The sequence below is a fragment of the Cricetulus griseus genome, assembly GCF_003668045.3.
Source record: "Cricetulus griseus strain 17A/GY chromosome 1 unlocalized genomic scaffold, alternate assembly CriGri-PICRH-1.0 chr1_0, whole genome shotgun sequence".
In the NCBI taxonomy this organism is placed as follows: domain Eukaryota; kingdom Metazoa; phylum Chordata; class Mammalia; order Rodentia; family Cricetidae; genus Cricetulus; species Cricetulus griseus.
Window position 1 is genome coordinate 27,587,969 of NW_023276806.1, and position 24,913 is coordinate 27,612,881.

The 24,913-nt window shown below is 43.6% G+C and overlaps 1 protein-coding gene across 5 annotated transcripts in view; it reads left to right on the plus strand.

Moving 5' to 3' along the window:
* Nucleotides 1-23,405, plus strand: part of Sgms2 (sphingomyelin synthase 2) — an 80,103-nt gene extending 56,698 nt beyond the window's left edge. For 4 of the 5 annotated variants that reach the window (XM_027395722.2, XM_027395723.2, XM_027395724.2 and 1 more), the window contains exons 2-6: nt 541-1,218; nt 6,284-6,401; nt 12,428-12,581; nt 17,726-17,892; nt 19,119-23,405. In XM_027395722.2, coding sequence (XP_027251523.1) covers nt 764-1,218; nt 6,284-6,401; nt 12,428-12,581; nt 17,726-17,892; nt 19,119-19,322 — 1,098 coding nt within the window. In that variant the 5' untranslated portion in view covers nt 541-763 and the 3' untranslated portion in view covers nt 19,323-23,405. The remainder of the gene's footprint in view (nt 1-540; nt 1,219-6,283; nt 6,402-12,427; nt 12,582-17,725; nt 17,893-19,118) is intronic. The other variant, XM_035450955.1, reaches the window with a different exon arrangement.
* Nucleotides 23,406-24,913: the final 1,508 nt, after the last annotated feature.

A 24,913-nucleotide genomic window follows, 5' to 3' on the forward strand; every position in this document is an offset into this window, starting at 1 on the left:
TTTATTGTTTTGAAACAGGGTTTCACACTTCAACTCGGGCTAACCTGAAACTTACTGTATGCCCAGGGTGACTTCAAAGTCACAGTAGTCCTCCTGCGTCAGCCTCTTGAATGCTGTCATTAGTGTGAGCCACCATGTCCCACTATTTGACCCTTTTTCTTAAAAAAGATCCAATCTCTTTTTCATCCTTCCTTATCAGGAAGGAGTGGTGTCTCCGGGCAGGTTCTAGCATATTATGACTTCATGGTTAGCAACTTGTGAGTGTTTGAAATGTTAGGTCCTGGCTTTATTGGGAGAAATTAACAGGGAATTGATTGTTAAGATGTTCTTATCTGTGCTCACATCAGTTCAAGGAGACACAAGAGTCCCAAGATTAAACGATCCAGCACTGAATAAAAAATAAATCCAATCTCAGCGTCTGATGATGTCTTGGTAGAGCAGGCATTTCGGTATTCGTTTCCTTACTTTTGAGAGTGTTTACATTTCAAGTGGTTGGTAATTAGACAAGCCATTGCTCACCTCATTTTCTTTTGTTCTCAGGAGGGACAATAACATCGTCTGTGGGAAAGAGAATCGGCTTCCTTGTGTGAGTACATAGCAGATTGCTGTATGGGAGGCCACCACCGTCTACATTTCCTATCAGCACACACAATCAATTCTAAGAGTCCATGTTGATCTTGGAAGCAGAAGGATTTAAGAGAGTTAAGTTTCCACGGAGAACAAGAACCTTGCCATCTCCTTTAGTTCTGAAGGCTGACAGACAATGGATATCATAGAGACAGCAAAACTTGAAGGTCATTTGGAAAATCAGACCAACGATTCTACCAACACTTACACAGGCCCTGCTGACACTGTAGAAGAAGGAAACAAAAATGGCAATGGGAAACCCAAGAGCTTATCCAACGGGCTACGAAAGGGTGCCAAAAAGTACCCGGACTACATCCAGATTTCTATGCCCACTGACTCCAGGAACAAGTTTCCCCTGGAGTGGTGGAAAACGGGCATTGCCTTTGTGTATGCTCTCTTCAACCTTGTCCTGACAACTGTCATGATCACAGTTGTGCACGAGAGGGTCCCTCCCAAGGAGCTCAGCCCTCCACTCCCAGACAAATTTTTTGATTACGTCGACCGGGTCAAATGGGCATTTTCTGTATCAGAAATAAATGGGATTGTATTAGTTGGGTTATGGATCACCCAGTGGCTTTTTCTGAGATACAAGTAAGTATTGACTAATAACTTTTGGGTTTGGGTTCTTTTTTGTTTTGTTTTTGTTTTTGTTTTTTGAAAAAATGTGTTACTAAAATTGTCTTTCTCAGATTCTTCTAATGCATTTAGGTTTACCTAGCCATTTGAGGAACAAAATTGTAGATAGACGTAATTGAATCACTTCAGCAACAATCCCATAAGTGTTCATCGAGTGAGCACATGTGAAAGTAGAAAGTTGCAGTAGCCTTGTGGAGGGTGGACTGGTTTATCAATTTACAGTAAAGAGTCTGGTTTCCAGTGATGTGGTGTCATATTCCTACCCTAAATCAAGATGATTGGAAATGCTTTAATCTCACTCAGGAGGCAAAGGCAAAAGCATATTTCAGGAGGTTGAGGCCAACCTGGTCTATGAAGAGAGCTCAGGACAGCCAGGATGCTAGGAAAGGACTACTGTTTTTAGGTTCTCTGCAGGTGCAGTAGGAAGTAGGCCAGGACACTTTCATTATGGGATGATTGGTCTGCCGTCAACAGCTTGCTTTGACTTTACATCTGTTCAAAAGTTTGTTTGTTTTTTTTCCTCTGTTCAAAAGTTCTTAAGCTCTCTTTCCTTTCTTGTCCTTTTCCTGAACAAAGTAACCAGTGTTTGTTTAAGAAGCTGAGTTTGGAACTAGGTTTGGAGGTTTGGGTTTTAGATTTCTAAAGTAAACCTGTCCTCCTGCCTTCCTCTTGGCTCTGCGAAGGAGAACATGGCTCGGTAGTTCAGCCCCTGCATTCCTCACTCCACATCAGAACTGTACCAACCAGGAAGTGGTAAGCGAGGCTTCTCACCTCGTAGACATGTTAAAAACTGGACATTGCTCTGACGTGCTCATTTCTGCTTCTCTGTACACAGAATTGGAGGCCACTCAATTCCTCTGCCCTCTAGTGTGTCATTTAGGTGTTTGCTTTCTACTGGATCCCATGAATTAAGTCCCTAAAATATAAGTTTGAACAAAATACCCACAATCTAGGGTTTTAAAAAAATGTGAAGCATGGGAACTCCCTCATTACAGCTTCAAAATCCAAAGTCAAATAAGAGTTCAGTGTCAGTGCCACAGGTCTCTTTTAGAAGAGAGAATCAAGTTGACCGTTGCTTTGTAATTAGAAGAAGAGTTCAACCTGCTTTTCTCAAAGACTTTCCCAAATGCAACCCAGCAGTTTTCAAAACGTGTGTGGCAAACTGAAGCTGCCCATATGCAGGCTCCTTATTGTGACTCTCAAAAGTCTTCCATATTTTTAGATAAAAGGCAGAGCTACCAATTGCCTTTCACTTAGTAGAAATGAACTGCTGCTGTATCAGTTATGGCAGTCTTCATGCTAAAAGCAAGGCTATAGTTATTGACCATTAGTTTTCTTTTCAGTGCCTGGAATTGACACTAAACATCATAGGGCTTGCATAGACTACGGATGGTCCCTTTCTCCTTCAATTTGTATGTAAAGGCTATTCATACTCACATTTGTGTGAAGAGATATTTAGTCAAGTGTGGCACTGGATTCTGTCCTGCACCTGAGCTTTCGCCTTGGTTTATATGAGCTCTCGCTGTTGTAACCATGTCAAAACTCATGGGCATGGGCTGGGGATGTTGTTCAGTACATCTCCTTGACTCACGTGCATGAGCCCTGGGTTCAATCCCCAGCCCACAAAGAAAAATATAGAAAGCAATGTTCCTGCTTTGAAATTTCACACTGTCTACTATGAATCATGTCCAATTACTACATGCTAATTAAAAAGAAATATTGAAAAAAAAACCCACTAAGGGTCACATACCTAGACCATGTACTTTATACCCACTGTTAAGGTCACAAACAACACTAATTTGCCATTTCATTTTTGAAGTAGATTTGGACCTTGGATTTTGGTAACTTGTGGAATAATTCTGATAGCCTTTTTAATGCCCTAGCCAAGTAAGAAATCCTGCCTGTCCCAGCCTCTCTCCGTATGTCCTTTTTTTATTTTCTTCCTTCCTTCCTTCCTTCCCTCCTTCCTTCCTTCCTTTCTCTCTCTGTCTCTCTCTGTGTGTCTCTCTCTGTGTCTCTCTCTCTCTCTCTCTCTCTCTCTCTCTCTCTCTCTCTTTTCTTGGTGCTGGTACCTAGGACCTCACACATGCCAGGCAAACCCTTTACCATGAAGCCAACTTCCCTGTCTCTTTTTCTTTCAAAAATTCAGAGGGAAAACACACGATGAGCAGTTCTTTTTTCTAAGTAAGATGTAGAGTGAGTGTTTCATCTAAGTGAATCCTCTATTCTGGGCACAGAACGATGGAATGAATGTAATTGACTCATAATAATATTTCCTTATTTCTTGTTGTTGTCTAATAGCATGAAGCACAATTCAGATCAGCACTCCTTGGTGGTGGTGGGGGGGGTATTGGGGTTGAATCACAGAGTGAATTGCTTTCATTTAACCAAAGGAAAACAGCCAGCACTGTTGACTGACTGTTCCTTTTCAGTACTAAGACAACAAAGCTAGGTTCCCAAGATTGCAGTAAGTCTACTTCTTTCATTTTCCCTCACCTGAAACACTAAAATGTTCTTGAAATAGCTATTGGTGGCAGACAACTAAAATAGATATTTATATTTTAAATTAGAAGTCCCAAAACTACCCGAATTTGACCTTGGTCTCTGTAAGAACCAGTGTCTTGGAGAAAACTTAAAATATTCCTCATCTCTGAGGCTGCCTGTTATTCTAGAGTCTTTTGGTCAGTGATGGTTTGGAAAGCTTGAGAGCTGTGAGGATGAGAAACCCAGTGGAATGAATACACTGTATGTTCTAGAGAAGTTAAAAGGAGCAACTGGAGGTGGGCAGTGTGTCCCCATTCATTGCCATGTTCAAAGCCACCACTTACAGATATAACAGAAGAAGGGCTGTCACCATGAGCTGGAACTGACCTAGAGCCCCCAGGCCCTTTATACCCATGCTGGTGCCCACAAGGCAGCCATGCAATGGGCAAAGTCCTGAGGTTTGGAGGTTGGTGAGCTCAGTCAGCTTCTAGAACAACAGGCTTAGGCTGAAGACTTCGGAAGAGCTCAGAGCCACAGTCAAGACACTGTTTCAAGACCCTGTTTTGCCTTTATTTCTTGATCCATCTCTTTTCCCATTTAATTTTATTATGCTTTATTTTAACTTTTGAGATAGAGACTGGCCTTAAGTTCATTATGTAGTGAGTGTTGACCTTAAACTATTGATCCCCCTGCTGCTGTCTCCCAGATGCAAGGTGTTGGTTTATGCAGTATTAGAAAGCGAATCGAGGACTTTGTGTGCACAGCAAATGTTCTAACACCTAAACCACATCCCCAGGCCTTTTAATTTTTCACTGGTACATAAACACTTACAAAACTGGATTCCATAACGAGGTATTATGTATAAATTCATGTAAGTGTGTACTATGTGACATTCAAGTCAAGCATGCTTCTCTTTAAACACTTTCATTAAAAATATTTTTAAATTTTACTTGATTTTATGGATATGGGTGTTTTACATGCATGTATGTCTAGGCATCATGTGCAAGCTGGGACACACAAAGACCATTGAATCCTCTGGAACTGGGGTTACAGACAGTTATGAGCTGCCATGTGGGTGCTGGGAATCGAACCTGTGTTCGCAGTAAGAACAGCCAGTACCCTTAGCCACTGAGCTGTTTCTCCAGCCTACTTACACTCCTTTATGGCAAAGTATCTCAAGTCCTTCTAACTTATTTTTGAAATGCAGAGTACATTGTTAACAGTAGCATCTTGCTCTATGGAATATCTCAGCACATCTTATTCCTAACTGTAATTTAGTACACATTGATCAGCTTTCCCACATAACCCCTCCCAAATACACAGAGTCACCTGCATCTCTGCTAAACTCTAGTCTGTGCTCAACTCCTCTGAGACCAACTTTTTTTCAGTTTGGCATAGGGGTGAAATAATTCTGTGCTCCACTTTCTATGCCTGGCTTACTAAATATGGTCTGTAGTTCCGTCCACGTTGTCACAAATGACAGGATTGAACTCCTTTTCTTATGTCTGAATAGTATGATATTGTACATACACATGGCCTCTTCTTTATCTGTTCATTGGCTGGTGGCCACGTAGGCTGTTTCCATTTTGTGGTTGTCATAAATAATGCTTTACTAATGCTTCAATAAATGATAGTGCAACCCTGTTCAGAAAAAGGCAAACAATTCTAACCCTTGTACTCCTTTTTATTTTCTTTTGCCATTTAAAAATCAATTGTGAATAAGATAATAGCGAATCAATCCAGTAGTTACTTTGGACATGTTCAGAATAAAACTCACCGAAAACCTATCCAGTCAGAGAAACAATTCATGCCTAAATTGTCAGAGTATCTCTGGATGGTCCCAATTAAAAATCTTGCTTACATAACTAGGGTTTAATGAGTTGTCACATTTCCCTGTGTATCCAATTATGTGATGTCACCTGATCCATTAGATTATTCCTCTATGGCCACGGCTCACTTGCACCTCTGATGTGTTCTCTGGAGGGTTTTCTTAATCAGCAAGTTGACTGAAAACAGAGACACTTATTGAATTCCCTGGCAAAGCAAGACATTTTTTCAGGAAAGGAGACTACATAGACTCTTCATATTCTTAAGTTTCCCCTGACCCCACATTCTTAGTCCTTCAGGCCCCAAATCACTTAAACATACTTCAGTGTCTAAATCTTTCTTTATGGAGATGGAATCAGTCTCACTATGGAATTATGGGACGGGCAGCGCAGAAGCCTTAACATTCTGTGAAATTGGGTTTTATTTGTTTAATTCCATTGTTTGTATTATTGTTAGTCAATTAAACATTGATTTACTTTGCATTAGAAATACAGGGAGACAAGGATGGTAGCTTGCACCTGTAACCCTGGCTCTCAGAGGCTGAGGCGAGAAGATCATGAGTTTGAGGCAAGACTTGGTTATATAGTATGGTCCACAGTAGCTTGGACTAGAGTGAGACCCTGCCCTCTCCCCCACCCCAGTAAAATAAATTAATAATAAGACAGACAACTGGTAAACCTGTTTCTCCCCATTTCTGTGTTCCCTTTAGGTCCATAGTGGGTCGCAGATTCTTCTTTATCATCGGAACTTTATACCTGTATCGCTGCATAACTATGTATGTCACTACGCTACCTGTGCCGGGAATGCACTTCCAGTGTGCTCCGAAGGTAAGCCCCCGGGTCCCACAGAGAGGAATCAATCCACACAGCGATCCCAAAGCAACCCACTCTGTCACACATTCCTCTATACTCCTTCACAGGTCTTTGCTGCAGTCCAGCATATTGTCTAATTCATTGAGGATTTTACATTTTCACATAGAAAGAATTGGTTTTCTGTTAACTAAAAATCCAGCATTTGACTTTGGTGTCTTCACTTATTTATATATCTCAGGCATTCATTCTTTAAGGATGGTACTTACGGTCTGGGCACTGTAGTGAGCAAAGCACAGGCCCTCCCCTAGAGCCTCTATTCTTCCAAGGAACAAATAATCAATAAATTCACAATGTATCACATGATGCTAAGTCAAGTGATTGTCACAGGAAAACTATAGGAGCTTTTCTACAGAAAAAGGGCAGGAAAAGATGTTTAGGGGAAAAAAAAAACCAAAAAACAAAACAAAAAAAGCCTTGGCAGGAAGAAAGGGAAAGAACTAGCCCATATGGGTTGGGTGAGAGTCACAGACCAGGAGAACAGTTTACCTGCATTGGGTTCAAAGACCAGTAGGCAGTGGGGGTTCAGCAGCACTGGCCACAGGCTGCAAAGATTCTCGCTGTTGTGTGCCTCTGTGATCATGATTGTGGAACTGATGTCATTTAATCTAGGACGCATCTCGCTTGTAAGATTGACAGAGCATACTAATGGTGTGGATAGGGTTTAAGAAAGAAAAGTCAAGGACCACTCCAGATGATTGACCATTGGAAAGATGGAGTAGGCTTTGCTGTTGTTGAAGCAGTCTGAAGGGGAGTTAGTTCCTTCACATAGCATCCAGGCACAGGAGGGCCATTCTTCATCTTAGACCCCTGTGCACTCTGGCTCATGAGATGGAAACTTACCGATCATGTGCTTTCTGGACAGGGGAACAAGGGCCAACATTAGACTTTTACCCAACACTAAGCAGATGTCAAGAGGGAAGGAGATGGAGCTGTTCTGGAGAAGCCAGCCGTCTCCCTTACCAAATATAGGTGTGGTTTGGCAAGGCAGTCATTTCCTAAAGCCATCAAAGCAGAGTGTGTCTGTAATTAAGACAGTGCACACATTGAATTTAAACACTGACTGGGTCTGACTGAAACTAATTTGAGACTTGCGACTTCAGAAACATAATGAACAGTATTACAGTGTGGTCAGTGGTGAGGTGGCCACCACAGAGGAAGGCAAACCCTTCCTAGGAATGGATGAAGGTTAGCAGGGAAGGGTCACTGATTAGAGAAAGGCAGATTAAGGTCGTCCTTCATGGATTTCCAAAGCTGCAGATTTCCAAAGCCATAGCAGTCAGTATGCTGTGGTAGAATCAAGCTGCTAACCTGCCTGTAGGAGGGTCCCTGGCTAATCACCCACCATGTTCAGTGAGCAGGCCCTCCTCCTCCTCCTGAGAAGCGGCATGTATTGCCTAGGACTCTGTTCTGTAAACAGACACATGTCTCTCCCTGTCCTGCTGAAGGAGATGTGGTGTACAGAGAGCAGGAATCAAAATTGCATTCTAAATTTGGCCCAAATGCTGCTTCCAAGTGCTCCTTCGATGCTTGTGGCCGGCACAAGGCTCTTCGATATCTACCTGTTTCCTGTGTTGGCAAGGCTGGTGAATGCCCTTCAGAGTGAGCAATGACAGATCTGCACATGCCAGAGCCTCTCTTTGTTAGAGGGCGTCCCTGTCTGGAAACCAACAGCTTGCACAACTTCTCACTCACAGTGGCATCCAGGGCTCTTGAAGTTAGGCCATCAGCTTCAGCCTCATATCCCTCATAACTTCTTTGAGTCCTTTGCTTACCATTTGCTTCATACACCTACCCAAGCTTTGGCTTACTGCCAGAATCTCTATTTTCTTCAGTGTGTGCCTAAGTGAAAGTTGGCCCAGTTGTGAAATGATTTCATTTTTCTAAGTCATTCTCTATAGAGACAGTGACAAGTTCCTTTCCCATGGAAGCCCTTTAGAATGAACTTTACCTCACTCACCATGGCTATAGCTGGCCAAAGATCTTTTCTTTTAAATAATTTTTTTCTCTTTTATTAGTTTAAAGTCTTATACATGTGTATTATGTGAGGTTTTTTTTATTGAAAATGGATTTTTTTTATATAACCCTTCATCCCAGTTCCTTCCCACAACCCCCATACAGATCCATGCCCTTTTCATCTCTCTTAGAAAACAAACAGGCTTCTGAGGAAATATAATATGATAGATGTGGTAGATAAAACAAAAAATAAACACATCAGACAGAATAGGACAAAACAAACAGAAGGGAAAGAGCCCAAGAAAAGGCACAAGAAACACATAAAGACACGGAGACCCACTTGCTTGAATACTCAGGAATCTCATAAAAACACAAAACAGGAAGCTATGCCATATGCTGCACAAAGACATGTAGGAGGAAGAGAGAGGGAGGGAGGGAGGAGGGAGGAGGGAGGGAGGGAGGGAGGGAGGGAGGGAGGGAGAGATCCAGTGGTGGCACACACCTTTAACCCCAATACTCAGGAGGCAGAGGCAGGTGGATCTCTGTGAGTTGAGGCCAGCCTGGTCTACAGAGTTAAGGTCCAGGACATCCAGGACTACACAGAGAAACCCTGTCAGGAAAAGCCCTGGTGTGACATCATGAGATGCTATTGAGCATCTGAAGTTGCTATTGAGTTTACTTTCTGTTGGCATCTACTGGGGGCATGCAGCCTACCTTTAAGAGTAGTTTGTTTCCCCAGTGAAACTCCCTTGAAGAAAATGAAATGTTCATTTGCAAGTGATTATCAGTGGGAGGTAGCTTCTGGGTTAGGGATGGGGTCATGTGTCCACTCTCCTTTCAGTTCCAGACCCCATCTGTGTGTGCTGCCTCAGTCTCTGTGAGTTCATAGGTGTTTCTGTCCTGCTGTGTTTAGAAGGCCCGGCTTCCTTGGTGTCCTCCAGCCCCTCTGGTTCTCACAGTCTTTCTGTCTCCACTTGCTAATGGTTCCCTAAGCCCTGAGGGGAGGGAATTGATGGAGACATCCACTTATGGCTGAGTGTTCTAAGGTCTCTCCTCTGCATATTGTCTGGCTGTGGGTCAAAGGGCTTTATTTTTTTTTTTTTTTTGGAAGGGACAGTGGTGAAAGTCAGGTTTCTTTGTTTGTCTGCAGCCCCCTTGTACATGTTTTCCTTTTGTGGGAAGTAGTGTAGGGGAGTCACAGTTGGAGGCCCCCTTAAGAATGGTGGGGCTGCTATATGTATGGTTGTTTTGATTGATGTTTCTTTCTTATGTTTCTGTGGCTTAAATTTTCATCTGGTAGCTAGCTGCATGGACTGATATCTGAAAACAAGGGGATGAGTAGGGATGAGTGTTGTGTGACTTGTGGTACAAGGACCTCAGGGACCTGAGAGAGGCCTGGAGGAGATCCTCTAGGTCACCCGCCAGTCCTCTGACTTCACGGTCCTTCCGTTTCCCAGGCTTGCCCTGCTTGCTTCCCTTCCTTTCTTCTCACGAAGTTCTCCTTAGCATTTTTAAATCCTAGTGTCCACCTCAGGGTTACCAGTGTGAGGGCTAAGTTAACAGAGTGGACCAGTGAGATAGCTTAGTGGGTAAAGAAAGGCATTTGCTGAGTTTGATCCCCAGGACCCACCTTGAAAAAGAAGAGAACCAACTCCCATATGTGCAGGTCTCTGTGTGCCCCACACGCATACACATAAATAAATGTGCAAGGAAAGTGAGAGAGGCTTTTCCTCTGTTCAGTAACTGTATCCAACAAAAGGCCACCAGAAATGCCCTTGCAGTGTTTCTCTTTTCCACAGGAGGCATGGCCCAAGTGGGTATCTGAACCTGCAAATAGTACTGAACACTATGTATAGTTTTACACTGTGTGTGTGTGTGTGTGTGTGTGTGTGTGTGTGTGTGTGTGTGTGTGACTGAATTTATAAACTAGGCACAGTAAAGAATTTAAAAGATGTAATGATAAAATAGGAGGAAATACTTATATATTGTAATAAACATTACAGTCCTTTTGGTCTGGGGACGCAGCATTGGGCATCTTGTGTGCCCCTTTCTATTTGCTCCCATTGTGGGTAGGTTTTTATACCAGTCTCATGACAGGAAAAGGTTGATGGCCCCTGACAGCACCAATGGCTCTATTGTGTCTCCCATGTCAAGGGCATGGTGCTCCATCTGATATATTTCATTTGAATCCCTTTTGGGGAGTTCCTGAAGTCAGTCACGTGATCTGCCAACAGGCTTCGGTGGGCCTTTGAGAAGGCCAACATAAGAAATAGAGACAAAGCAACTGCCAGCAGTGAGAGCCTAAAAGAAGAGAAGATGGCAGAAAAGAGGGCTGGGCCCCACACCCCTATGAGATTCACTGCAGAGAGCCCGAGATCTCCCAGAAGGTTCCATAGCTTAACATGTGCTCCCTCCTCCCTCTTAGTCCGCTCACCCTCAACCGGGTTGGCCTCAAACTCATCCACCTGCCTCGGCCTCCAGGAGTGTGAGTGCTGGGATTAAAGGAGTGCACCACCCTGCCTGGCAATTAATAGCAACCTCCTAAGAGCATCACACTGCTATCATAGGACTAATCTTTAAACATGTGACAGACCCTCACCCAGATCTTAGTAAAGTCTGTCCACTGCTGGGAACTCATTTTGGTTCTGCCGTCTTGGCATGCTTGAAGCAAACTGTAAGGCAAAATGTCTTCGAAGCCTTAGCCCCTAGCTACACTAGTTCTGCTTTTGAGTCATTCGGTATAGCAGTTGATTAGGAGCTGAGCAGCTGCATGTTTGCCTTTTTACCCAGGTTTCTTAGCAACAGGTAGCTTCCTGCAATAGTAATGTGCTTTAAATGGGGACATTTTCTGGTCCTCCTAAAGGGAGATGTTTTAGACAAAGATTCTGGATGTGGTTCTTTAATGTATGGGTGGGGCTGTATGTTACCTGCTTTGAGGCTCTCCAGATCTACCTGTACACACCCTCCTTCACAGTCCTGTGTCCACTAGGCCAAGACACAGCAGTGTTTGCTGCACCTGCCAGTCTCACCGCTGATAACAGCGGGACTGCCGTGCTTCAGGGCCCAGAGTTCAGAGGCAGGAGTCTGAGAACAACAAAGGCAGGCATGCCACCAACCTGTCCCCAAGATCCCAAATGACTAGTCAGTACCAGTCCTTCTGTGTTTCTCTTTCTTGTAGACTGTCACTCACTCGATTCCCAAGAGCCATTCTTAGATACCCAACCTTGATTTTCTCCGTATTATGTTCCCCTGCAACTGTCCCCCCCACCCCCAGCTCCCCAGCGTGTCTCTTCTAAGTTCCTGCCACATATTTGGACTTACCCTTTCTTCCATGCCTAAATTTTAATAGGATGTACAGTGTTAAACTACTGCTGGACATTCCTGCCCCAGCCTGGCGTTGTTTCTTGTGACCTCATTGTGGTTTAGAAAGGCTGCTGTACCCTTGACCCCAGTGTAGAACTTAGATTCCTTGTGATGGGCTTTCCTGGCCAGAGCTGTGAGAGCTTGCTGGTACAGTCCCTAATGTGTCATTTCCAAACGCATTTAAACTGTGGGATGAGTATTCTGTAACCATGTTTCCAGCCTATACCGATGAGGCTGTATGTGTACTTGATGCTACCCCCCACTTAACACAAGGTACCGATAGATGCAGTATACAGCTTAGTCCAATGGTAATGGCCTCCAATCCTCACTTCCTCCTGCCAGAAGGAAGCAAAGTAGCTCCAGTCTGCTTTTTAGCACATAGTGGTGAGGTCATTGGTTATTAATATTTTTAAAAGCTTTACCCAAGGACACAACACCACTAAAACATATTATTAGTAACATACTGAATAATTTAAAACATGTCAATAAATCCTGCCAACGTAATGAGGAGAACCTTGAGGTGTTTCCTCTTGGAATATTTCTGACTTTTTATGTTTAAAGGGAAAATTTAAAAAGCGGGTAAGAATCACAAGCTGGTGACTTTTTTAACTGAGGCATGATTTTGAGCATCTTGTAAGCTTTCCTCTGTGTTTTGTGTCACTCAGCTCAACGGAGACTCTCAGGCAAAGATACAGCGGATCCTCCGGTTGATTTCCGGCGGGGGGTTGTCCATAACGGGATCACACATCCTGTGTGGAGACTTCCTCTTCAGCGGTCATACAGTTGTGCTGACGCTCACTTACTTGTTCATCAAAGAATGTAAGTCATTACTTCATCCCTCACTGAACTGACAGCCGTGGTGGGCGGGGTCCCAGGGCCCTGACTGAGGACGGGATCCCTTCTGCTGGGATGACAGTTGGGAGAGGGACAGATGTAAACACTGTGCACACACACACTTTATCATTCATTCCACCCACTCGTTTGTGACCTGAAGCCTCAAGGGTAAAAAGCCCTGGCTGTGGTTTCTTGTGGCATCTAGTATGTATGCCTCCAAATATCCCCTTCTTCCTTAATGCTTCGCAAGGCAGGAAGACAAGAGAGGTCAAGCATGAAGGTGCACACCTTCAATCCCAGAACTTGGGAGGCAGAGGCAGGTAGACGTTACATGCTCAAGGCCAGCTTGGTCTACATAGTGAGTTCTAGGCTAGCCAGAGCTATAAACTGAGACCCTGTCTCAAAAATTTTTTTTCAAAAGGGGAGGTGGAGTGAAAAACAAATGAAATGATAAATGTTTTGTAAAAAGACCAGTACACTCTTTTGGGGGGGTGGGGAGGGGGGGGTTTCGAGACAGTGTTTCCCTGTGGCTGTCCTGGAACTAGCTCTTGTAGATCAGGCTGGTCTCGAACTCACAGAGATCTGCCTGCCTCTGCCTCCCGAGTGCTGGGATTAAAGGCGTGCACCACCACCATCTGGCTAAGATCAGCACACTCTTAAGACAAAGCCAAATGACCTTTGACTTATTTGCCAGACACATCTGTCCTATGATTCCCAATAATTCACATGTATTTCCTCAATAATAATTCACATGTATTTCCTCAGTTTTATCTACATCCTTGTCCTATTTTATTTAATGTGCTTATTCATCATTTCCCAGCTGCTGTCTCTGCAGTGCTAGGGTATTTTGTGGAACATCTTGTCCTTACGAAACATACAGGCAAGGAATTGGAATCGCTTTCCATATCAATTCACTTAGTTCCTATTATGTAAAGCCCTTGTATTTTGTAGTAGCACGTTGTTTTAATGTTTCTAGTAGTTTGCTTTTTTGACTTGACTTGCTTTGCTTGCTTGAAATGAGGTCTTGCTATATACAGTACAAACTGGCCTGGAATGCACAGCCCTCCTGTATCCTGAGTGCTTTCCAGTGGCTCTTAATGTTCACTAAAGGGCTGTCACTGGCTCTCACTGCCTAGCAGGCCTCTTGGTGTTGCTTTCTGAGTGTTGCCCATTCCCTCCATTCTTTTGAATGGCAATGCTTCTTTCTCCACGTTTGCATCACTGTGGTGTGTTCCAAAATGTCCTGTGCCCAGTGTTTCCGGAAGCTTATCTCAGTTAAGTTTGCCTGGCATGGACAAAAGAGCTTTGGGCATTGTCTTAGTTACTTTTCTGTTGTTGTAAAGAGACACCATGACCAAAGTAATTTATAAAAGAAAGAGTTTAATTTAGAACTTGCTTATAGTTTCAGGGAGTGAGTAGAATCTTTAACCATCATGGTTGGGAGCATGGCAGCAGGCAGGTATGGCACTTGAGCAGTAGCTGAGAGCTTACATGTTTAAACAACAGCCATGAAGCAGAGAGAGAGACAGAGAGACAGAGAGAGACAGAGAGACAGAGACATGCACACACAGAAAGCGACACAGAGAGAGACACAGACAGGGGGGAGAGGAGAAAGAGAGAGAGAGAGAGAGAGAGAGAGAGAGAGAGAGAGAGAGAGTTCTAACTTGGAATGGGCTTTTGAAACCTCAAGAACCTGTCCGCAGTAGCATACCTCCTGCCAGAAGGCCACAGCCCCTAATCCTTCCCAAACAATTCCATCAGCTTTGTATCAAGCATTAAAACACGCGAGCCTGTGAGGGCCTTTCTGATTCAGGTTACCACCACAGGCACAGACCTGTATCCTGGGGGCTCCCTGTCTCTTGCTTTCCTCTCCTCTTTGGCCTTTCATCACTCCAAACAGGTTGAGCTGCATGTAGGCCTCTTAACATCTTTGTGTTACTAGCCCAGGGGCTTCTGCACCTATCCTGTATGGCCATGCACACCACATGTTGGGGAGCAGTATGCTACATCTCTCCACAAGTCCCAGGGAATCCTCACTTAATGGAATTGCCATGTTTCTAATACATAATGATTAGTTATAGCAGTGTGTTCTTTATGGTTCTAGTTCTAACTTTTGCCCAAGGGAGTTCCACCCATGGAGGGCCCATCATTTTCTAGTCCGGAGGTACACTCTCCAATCTGTGGATCATGGGATGCTTACAGAAGATGGGTGTTGCATGTGTGTTGAAAGTAAAGGCACTCTGTGTTGAAAAGCAAAGTAGTGAAAATAAAATGTCCTGGGAACTTAGTGTCAGTTTATTCAATATCTAAAGAGCAAGTGCTGTGACTATAAATAGTAATAGTTCTACGCCTACCACTAATCTGTGCCCTTGACACAAACTAACTTTGTAGTCTTTGCCACCTCTTCACTTTCCTCTACCTGTGTATACAGGAAGTGACCTGGCTATTATATACAACTCCAGTATTGGAGGATTAAGTGTTCAAACTCAATCTGACTCCAGAGATTGCGGTCTTAATTTCTTGGTTCTGTTTAGAAGTTTTAGAAATTTTTAAGCTGGGGCGATGGCTCAGACAGTAAATTGTTTGCTGTCACAAAACATGGGGACCTGAGGTTGGATCTCTACTGTTCCTGTCAAAAACCAGATGTAACAGCACATGCCTGTAATCCCAGCATTGGGAGTAAAGAGAGAGTGTGGAATGGGGGGGTGGGGGTGAGGCCTAGGGCTTGCTGGCAGCTAGTCTTGCTGGATCTGTGGACTTCAGGTTCAGTGAGAGACCCTATCTCAAACTCAAATTAAAGCAATGAGCAACTGAGGCAGACCCTTGACATTGACCTCTCCAGCCAGCTTATGCACACACACACACACACACACACACACACACACACACACACACACACACACACACACACACACGCACACACTCACGTGCTCACATGCACACGCACGCACGCACGCGCAACAAACACACAAAGAAGGAAGAAACAAAGAGAAGTCAATTCAAGTTGTCTGATCTTATGGGATTGTCTAAGAATAGTCTACTTAATGATAAATAAGGTATAGTTTTCATTCGTCTTTCCCTTCAGAGCAAGTAGAAAGGCAAGTTGTGATTACTTTATACGATAATGTAGAGACATATTTCTTCACGGTATGATTTTTTTAAGTTATATACATTTATATATGACATGGGAAGAATTATATTTTTCCAACAAATTTTGATGCAAAATTGATATAAATTTAGCTGCATCGCTGGTCCTCTGTGTGCAGGGCAGTGTGTGTTTGCACCTGTCTTGTGGTCACCGTCTGAGTCATACCTGCCTTGTTTCCCTGAGTAGGCAGTGTCTCCCATGGTTTGGAAAGTCGGCTTCTAGAAGATGTGCTGTTTATATGTGATTACTCTCCTGCCTTTTGATCATTCTGGGTTCTTTCTTTGCTAGCACTCTTGTTGAAAGTGGATTAAAATTCAGTTGGGAGAGCGTACCGGACCATTTCGTTAGTTAACATGAAAGGGTTTAATTGCACCAATATGCTCATGGAGCCTGGAGTCTTTCAAAACCGTGCCTGCAGAAAACAGCAGGCTCTTAATACTAAATGCCTGGCCTCATCTTCAATGGATTTTCTTAGTGCTTGCCACAAGCTCTTGTCTCTTATTTAATGCCACCTCTGCTGGAAGTCCCGCACAGGCTCTGAAGTCCTTTTGTTGTCATCTCTTCACTTGATAATATCCCTGTGGCTAGAATGAGTGAACAAACAGGATTCTCATTTGCCATTTTGGTTTCAGAATAGCTTCTACTAGCTGGCTTTGTGTGATCTTAGTAGTGAGGAGGCTGAAGCAGGAGGATTGTTGCTTTAAGGCTAACCTGGGTTACATATCGAGACTTTCTCAACAATAAATAGGAGCAAAAAAAAAAAAAAATCATCGTATTCTTGGTGCAGGGAGAGAGGAGAGTGGGTTGTGATCTCAGTGTAGTAGCATCATAGAAAATGCATTTTCATAGGGCACTCGAGGTTTCCCAAAATTCCTAAAAACCCTATTTTCAATGCCACCAGTAGGAAAATAGCCATTGTAGCCTTACCCATTTCGGCTTCTGGTGATTAATGATACAGAACAGTTCTAATGCCTCCAAACATTTTGAGCTGTTAATAAGTCCCTGATGACCTACGTACAGAAAAGTAGGTCAGATATGAAGCTTCAGGAGGGCTGGGGGGGGTGGAACTGGAGAATGCATTTGATGTCAGGGTTGCCTCATTGTTCAAGGTTCTGTTGCAGTAGTTACTGAACTACTGAACCCCCACCCCAGCCTCTCCTGGCATTTAAATTCTAGGATTCTGCAAGCTATCTTGGAGAATATAGCTGCACGATGAAGTAACTAAATGACAAGGAAGACACTGAAATGTGAATCAAATAGAGGGCTGTAGTTTCGATGAGTGCCACACTTCTCTCCCAGATGGTCAGTGGCATGAACTCCTCAGTAACCTCAGCCAGAGGCTAAATGTCGGTACACAGAGGGGCAAGAAGCCGGATCTTTCCACTGGAGAGCTGCACCATTGCTATTGGCAGTGGTAGTATAAAATTGCTGAGACTCAAATCGTGCTTGCCTCACAATGGCATTCCCCACCACAGATACACACCCGAAGCAATAAAAATAAACTTAAGACCTCAAAATATCCCCCTGCTTTCTCATTTTGCCCCCCTTATTTCCATAGACCTTTTCTTTAGGCCCTTATTGTTTCTCTTTCCAGTTGGGCCATGTATGTGAGCCAGCTTGAGCCAATTCTAGCCAACCTAAATAACAGCTCTATTCTCTTCCTTATTTAATAGATTGCTGAAGACAGGCAAGGCCTAGAATATCTCTTGTTACCCATCAACCTCCTAAAAATGACTGCCATACCTGCTAATGGGATCCCCTCTGCCCTCACTCTATCTGGGCAACGGAGGCAGGCAACTCATTGCCATAGTAGTCTTAATTGTCCTGCCTGGAGTTACTGGGACAATATTAACATGTAGCTCTGTGGGGGCACAGTTCCTTGGCATGCATAAGACCCTGCGTTTCAGCCCCAGCCAGTCAGTCAGTCCGTCCGTGAGTCCATCTCTGGGAATCTTACTGCCTCTGTTTTCCCGCTGTCCAGATTCACCGCGTCACTTCTGGTGGTACCATCTGGTCTGCTGGCTGCTGAGTGCCGCCGGGATCATCTGCATTCTCGTGGCGCATGAACACTACACCGTCGATGTGATCATTGCTTACTATATCACAACACGGCTGTTTTGGTGGTACCATTCCATGGCCAATGAAAAGGTGAGAGCAGTGAAGTTCATTATGTGCCGGGGACCCATTTCCAAATACGGAGGTTTTAGATCGCTTCGTGTTGTCGCCACCCAGCTATATAGGGTTTGGTCAGTTCAGCTAACAGTGACAACAAAAGAACCTCACAAATACACAGGCTACCTGAGAATGGAGGACACTGTAAAATTATTGACAGCGTGTCTGCCAACTCAGCTGATTTATGCTAGAACTGCAGAACTATATTCGTCAACTGAAAACCTAGGGACCTTCTCTGTAGAGCATTATGGAGCATCTTGGTGAGAGAGGTTGCTTGTCTTGTTGATTATACTTGGGGTGATCAGCACGTCTGTCTTCCCTTCTTCCTGTTCCAGGGTGACCCCCATTCTTCTCCCATTCATTCTTCTAGTGCTTGCTCAAATTCCACCCTCTTACCTCCATCCTGGGAAGCTTCCCATTTCTCTTGTTGGCTCTATTTGGGCCCAAGGTTGCCTCATCACCACCACCTACCACCCACCACCCACCACCACCACCCACCACCCGCCCAGGCTTTTCAAATAGCCTTGGTATTGCTCTTGCTGTAATTCAGTTGGTCTGTGTACCATGACTGACTTATGTTGGAATAGATTACCCACTGTTGGTGGTGGTGGTGGTGGTAGTGTGCTGTGCTGTCTGTGTATGGTGTGTATGTGTATAAAATCTACAAGCAATTGACTACTCAGAGCCTTTGGATCTACTCAGAGTTCTTGTGTCCACCAATAATTGCTTTCTATGGATCCCTTTATTTGGCCCTGCTGCTTGGTCGCCAACTCCGTAGTCCTCTGCTTTCATTTCCCTTCTCCCGTGTCAATCTAGATGCTTTCAAACACCTAAACCAGAATCTCCATCTTTCTCTCGAATATGTTCAGCCTTCCAAGTTCTCCTTCCACTCCTCCTTGGCCGTTATATCTGACCACAACACATCCTGAAAATGCTTCTCTTGAACGCCCTTTACATCTATTCCTGAGCCTCCTCCTTAGGGAACTGCAAGCAGAGGTCTCATGAGCCACAGAGGGCAGGACAGGGAGACCAAGGACAAAGCAGAGCTGGGGCAAAGGCAGGACAGCAGTTAGTGCCATGGGATTTCACTTCTGCTCACCTGCTAAGTCACAAAATAAACAAACAAACAAATGTCGTTTAATTGAGAGGTCTAGACTGCAAGTCATAAACAATTGCTCATTTTTCTTTCCCACCCTTAACAGAACTTGAAGGTCTCTTCCCAGACAAATTTCTTATCTCGGGCTTGGTGGTTCCCCATCTTCTATTTTTTTGAGAAAAACGTACAAGGCTCAATTCCTTGCTGCTTCTCCTGGCCACTGTCCTGGCCCCCTGGCTGCTTCAAGTCATCATGCAAAAAGTATTCCCGGGTCCAGAAGATCGGGGAGGATAATGAGAAGTCTACGTGAGCTGCCAACCTGGCAGCAGCCTTTCCACCAAAAGAGTCCGTGCTGTAACCAAAGGCGCAGCTTCCTATTTATTCTCAGAGAACTGACTGGTAAATGAAGCGGACCAAATTTTGTGCAAAAGATGGGAGCAACGAATGAAGTATTACCTTTGGCTTTTTTTTTTCTTTTTTATTCAGCCCAAGAAACGTATATTTTCCTGCAGCTCTTCATCCAAGGGTGACAAAGCCCCCAAAGTGGGATTTTAAAGAGATGGCAAAAAACACGCTATGCCTCTCCTGTTCTTTCTCCATTTCCACATTCTTTCCAGATTTTTTTTCCCTTCCAAGGTCAGAAGAGTTTGCTAATGTTTTGAATAAAATGTCTGGATATATAAAGCCACCGTGTGAATACAGGCAATGATGGTGGGAGCAGGGTTCCACCAAGCAGCTCACTGAGGGCAAGCCACAGGTGGATTAAGGTCAAACGCACTTTGTTTTTGCCCTTTGTTAAGGTTAGGGTGCTGTCTGGGATTCACTTTGCTGCTACCCCGCCCCCCAGTGCACTATGTATGACTTTTCCTCTTTCTTTAAACCTCTACCTGATAATTTTACAAAGGAGTGGTCCAAGGAAACGTGAGTGTGACACACCCATGGATTTTTCCTTTGTGTGTGGATTTTTCACTTTCAAGTCTCTCTGACACATCCACAGGAAGCATGGGGCTTTTCCTGCTATACACATTAGATGCTGCCTGCCTGGAGCTCAGGGCTGTCCCATGTGAAGTGATGCTCACTCTCACTGGGGAACACATGTGTGCTCCCCTTCTAGCTTGGACCCGCTGTGATGTGTTTCTGATTGGAACCTAGAGAAATGTTTGGTCACATTCTATTAAAACAGTTTCTTCTTAGTTAATAGTGTGCACTGCAGGAAATGCAAACTGGATCCCGAAGGTTTACTGTTTCCTTGCTTTGTAGCAAGGTACTTCTCTCCCTAAGTGCTCCTAAGGACATAACACCACCCCTGAGCAATTTGACTTTCACCCTGAGAACAGAACACACGGTGCTGCACTTAAACATGCTGTTGGCATCCACACTTGAGATTACTACAGCTACATAGCAACAGGGAGCCAAGCATGGGGGTGCACGCCTTTAGTCCCAGCACTCAGGAGGCAGTTCGAGGCCAGCTGGTCTATAAAGAGAGTTCCAGGACAGCCAAGGCTGTTACACAGAGAAACCCTGTCTCAAAACAAACAAACAAACAACACCCAACCATCACCACGGGGGTGGGGGTGGGGCCCACAGGGGACACCTGTGTCTGATAGGAATGGATTTTAAAATCTGGTGGGTTTAAGAATATCTGATGTAGTGTGTTACTCAGGGCATAATCCTTGCCTTGACTCTTTAACTACTGGAAGATTAGCTAACAGTAGAAAATGTTCTCCTTTACACACTTGTCAGCATGGGAGCAGAGGGAGGTGAGACAAGCAGGGTGGAAGGAGACGGTCACATTGGCAGTGACAAGGTGGGATGGAGAACATCCCCAGGTGGATCCTTGTAAGCCAGTCAGCCTTGATGTCTCAGAATTAAACTTTAAATGGCTTGGGGAAAAAGCACAATACAGGTCTATTCAGAAGGGCCGTTGTCCTCTGGTGCTAAAATTCTGTGTGTGTGTCCAGTGTCTCCTTTTCTGTGATACTGGGTAGGTAAAGGAAAGGGCTCTGGATTCAAAGGCCAGAGAGTAAGGTTCTCAAGTCTGGCTGTCTTTGCCAGAGTGGGAACCCTAAACATCTTTGGCAGACCTGGAAATGCAAGGTTTTTTTTCAAGTATTTTTATTGAATAAACAAGTAATAAATACATACCCAGTTTACCTTCCACTACCCACAATTCTGTAGAATTTTCACATGCTCATTTCCTCAACTCTGACCCTTCTGTTTTAGAACCAAGTGTTTTGCTTGGAAACACTAATTTAACTTGTGTCTGACTGTGAGATTCATTTGGCGCTGAAGCCCCTGTTTGGGTCTGCGAGTCTCTCATTGAAACAAAACAGCCTCGAGCCTTATCCAGCTGTGGCTAGGATTTCCCGTGTTTCTTCAATTAAGGAAATACTTAAGCATCATTACATTGCCTGTTGATTGTTGGGAACCCTTGAAACCGCTAACCTTGCATTTTAGTCAGGTGTTCCGGGCTATAAAAAACAATACCATCCCTTCCTAAAGGACTGAAAACACCCGTGAGTCTCGTGTAGACACCACTGTTCCCATGTTCTCTGTGTATTTACTGCAGCTCTTATGAGGAAGCATGTGGCTTGACAATAATTTTCAAGATGTGAAAGGTGACCAAAACTCATGCCAGTGTAGGAAAGGAAATTGGAGACTTTGCATGCCACTTGGGATATAAAATGCAGACAATTAATGATGTTGCCTTTGAAACAGTAATTTTAGTTTTGAGATGGTCCCATCTCACTGTGTAGCAGATTGACTTCCAATTTTTCAATCCTCCTGCCTCAGCCTCCAGTGTGCTGGGATTGCAAGTCTGAGCTCCCATGCGCCCCGCCTCCCCCACAAAAACATTGAATTATTGCAGCACCTTTTCTTTGCAGTTCAGATGCAGGTCTTAGCCACTACCTGTGTTTTTGTGAGCCCGTGCTTGGCTTTCCTGTAACTTCTGGGAAACACCTGTAATATATAGCACACATGCAACTTGCCACATGTTTTTCCTGAAGCTCCCCAATGGAAATGGAGATCTCTCAAACTTGAGAAGCTGAGCTCCTCCACTAGATCTGAAAAAGGAAGCATCCTTCCCCCCCAGTTCCTTCTGAGCTAATTGTGACTGTCCTTTGAGTTACTGGCAACTCAGGAAGCAGGGTTGACTGTAGACAGACTGGCTGAGAGTCAACTCCTGAAATCTCTGGGCAGGTCTGTGGCCATGGATTCTTTACTGTGTTACTACTGCCACCTTGTGGCAATGCCATGTCTGGAATGCAAATGCTACTTTAGAAAAATATTTTCAGGTTTCTCCAAAGTTTGTTTTGTTGATGTTTGTTGCTCATTTTTCTTAACCCCCCCTCCCCAAAAAAATCCCTGAAGTTCTCACGGGAAAGAGTTATTTTAAAGACATTCTAAGGTCTTCCCAAAGGGAAAGTGCTCAGAATCCGATCAAAGAAAAATTGCAGGTCATTTTTACCTCCTATATCACAATCATTAGTGTCTAGTCCATAACTACCAGGCTTTGTTTACTTCAAAACCCAAAGTCAACTGTCCTTTATTTATGTTCTAGAAGTCATCATTTCATTTTAAATTAAAAGTTCATGTCTTGCTCCATAAATATTTTAAACTTTTTGTTAGTGTTTTGGTTTTGTATTATAAAAGTGATTAAAAAATTTTAAGCTGGTCTTAACACACTCACCCCTGTAGTGTAAGGAAGTGTGAGAAGGAGTCTTTTAATAAATGAGTTTACATATCTTAATCAAGTATATGCATTGTGTTGGAGCCATTTCTATGTCTATGTGTAAAGATTTCTTATATTATTGTTTTTAATGCCAGTGTGTCATAATAATTTAGCCCCTTTGACTCATTTGACAAAATGCATTTTATGAAGAAGTGCTCTTGACTTCGATATTCATATATTGAAACTCATGTCAGAGGTACCCAAAGATAAGTTTTTATACAGATAGGCGCCTCATAAGTGCTGGTTTATTACTCGTTAATATTACTGTACTGTGTTCTTAATGAATCATGAATGGCAAAGGTGGGTCACCGTAGAATTATTTTAAACTATCCTTTAAAGAAAGAGAAGAAACTATAAGCTAATCTAGTTGCCAAGTTGGAGTTCATTATTTAATTTACCTCCTATGCAATGATTAATGCTGCGAAATGAATGGTTAATAAGCTACAGTATGTTCAAACAAGAACTTTCTTCATAGGGTTTGAGAGGCAGCCAGTTGCATTCTTTTGGAAATTTACTATACTGTTTCGATGTGTTAAGTGCCTTGTTGTAAAGTAAAATTTTAAGTCTAGAATTCATTATTTTCCTGACCTATATTTTTCATTATGATTATCTACGTGTGCTGTTGTAATCATTTTATTAAATGCTTACATTTTAATCAAATATGAATTTCAGTCTCTTCTATCCACTACTACCTTTTACATTTTAAAAAATTACTCTTGCGTGAGCGTGTGTGTGTGTGTGTGTGTGTGTGTGTGTGTGTGTGTGTGTGTGTGTAGGTCAGAGGACAACTCTGTGGAGTCAGTTCTGTCCTGCCACCTCTCTGTGGATTTTTAGGATCAAACCCAAGTCCCCAGGCTTGCACAACAAGCACCTTTACCCCCTTGACCCATCTCATGGCATCTTAGTCACTGATCTATCAGATGGGATTTAAGTTGAAGTTCTGTTTTCATTGTCAGTTTATTTTAAGAGAACTCTTCCTTTGTTTGGAAATATACTTTATTTTTGTTTCTGCTCGTAAGAGGATATTTCTGACCTACAGATGCCTAAAGCTGTATTTGCCTAATACATCACAGTGATATCGACAACCTCTCAAAATGCAAACCAGCATCCCTTTCCATTCAGAAGACTTGCTCTTCAGTTTTTAGAGCACGTATTAAAAGCACAAAGGGTTATTTTCTTCAAATGCTATTTTTAAAATTAGTTACTTTTTTTTTAATTAGTTACTTTCTGTGAGGTGGAGAGCAGCCTGGTTTACAAGAGCTAGTTTCAGAACAGCCTCCAAAGCCACAGAGAAACCCTGTCTCAAAAAACCAAAAAAATAAAATAAAATAAATATTAGTTACTTAAAGGACCTGTAAGTCTAAAGTGTATTATTTTTCCTAAACATAATGATTTTTTTTTAAAAAATTAACTTCCTTTAATGTGCACTGATGTTTTGCCTGCATGTATGTGTGAGGATGTCAGATCCCCTGGAACTGGAGTTACAGATAGTTGTGAGCCGTCATGTGGATGCTGGGAATTGAATCTGGGTCCTCCAGAAAAACAGTCAGTGCTCTTAACAGCTGAGCTTCCAGCCATCTCTCTAGCTCCTCCTACCCATGGATTTAAGGTTTAAAAAAATAGTTATACATACTCTAAGATTCACAGAAACAAACTCTCTGATCACCAAAGACAAGGTGGGTCTTTTCTGTCCCCAGTTCTGAAGAAAATGTCATAGCGGGGGTCCCCAGGGTAATGATCTCAACTGGACTACCTAGTCATTTCCAGGGCCGGTTTCAGGAGGTTATTTTTGGACTCCCTGATGAAGATGAGAGCACAGTTAGTAAAAGCAATCCAATGGAACGAGGTGGGGCTAGGTAAGATGGTAAGGCTCGGAGACTGAGTTGGGTGTAGTGCAGGCTTTATCCCTGGGCTGTCTGGAAGTGATGACAGAGCAGAGGTCCACGGAGGTGTTGTGCCACATCTGCAAGGATGGCTGGAAAGCTCATCCCAGTGGTGGCCGTCCTGTTGGGAACACTGGCAAGATGCTGTGCCAGGCTCAGTCTCTGCTTACCTAGAATGTGATGTGAATTTTCGTCTGCTGGACTGCCTGAAGCAGGAGGTCCCACTCATGGGCTGATTGGTTCTTTTGTTTTCTTTGTAGGAAGCTCCTGGTGAGCTTCCTGTGG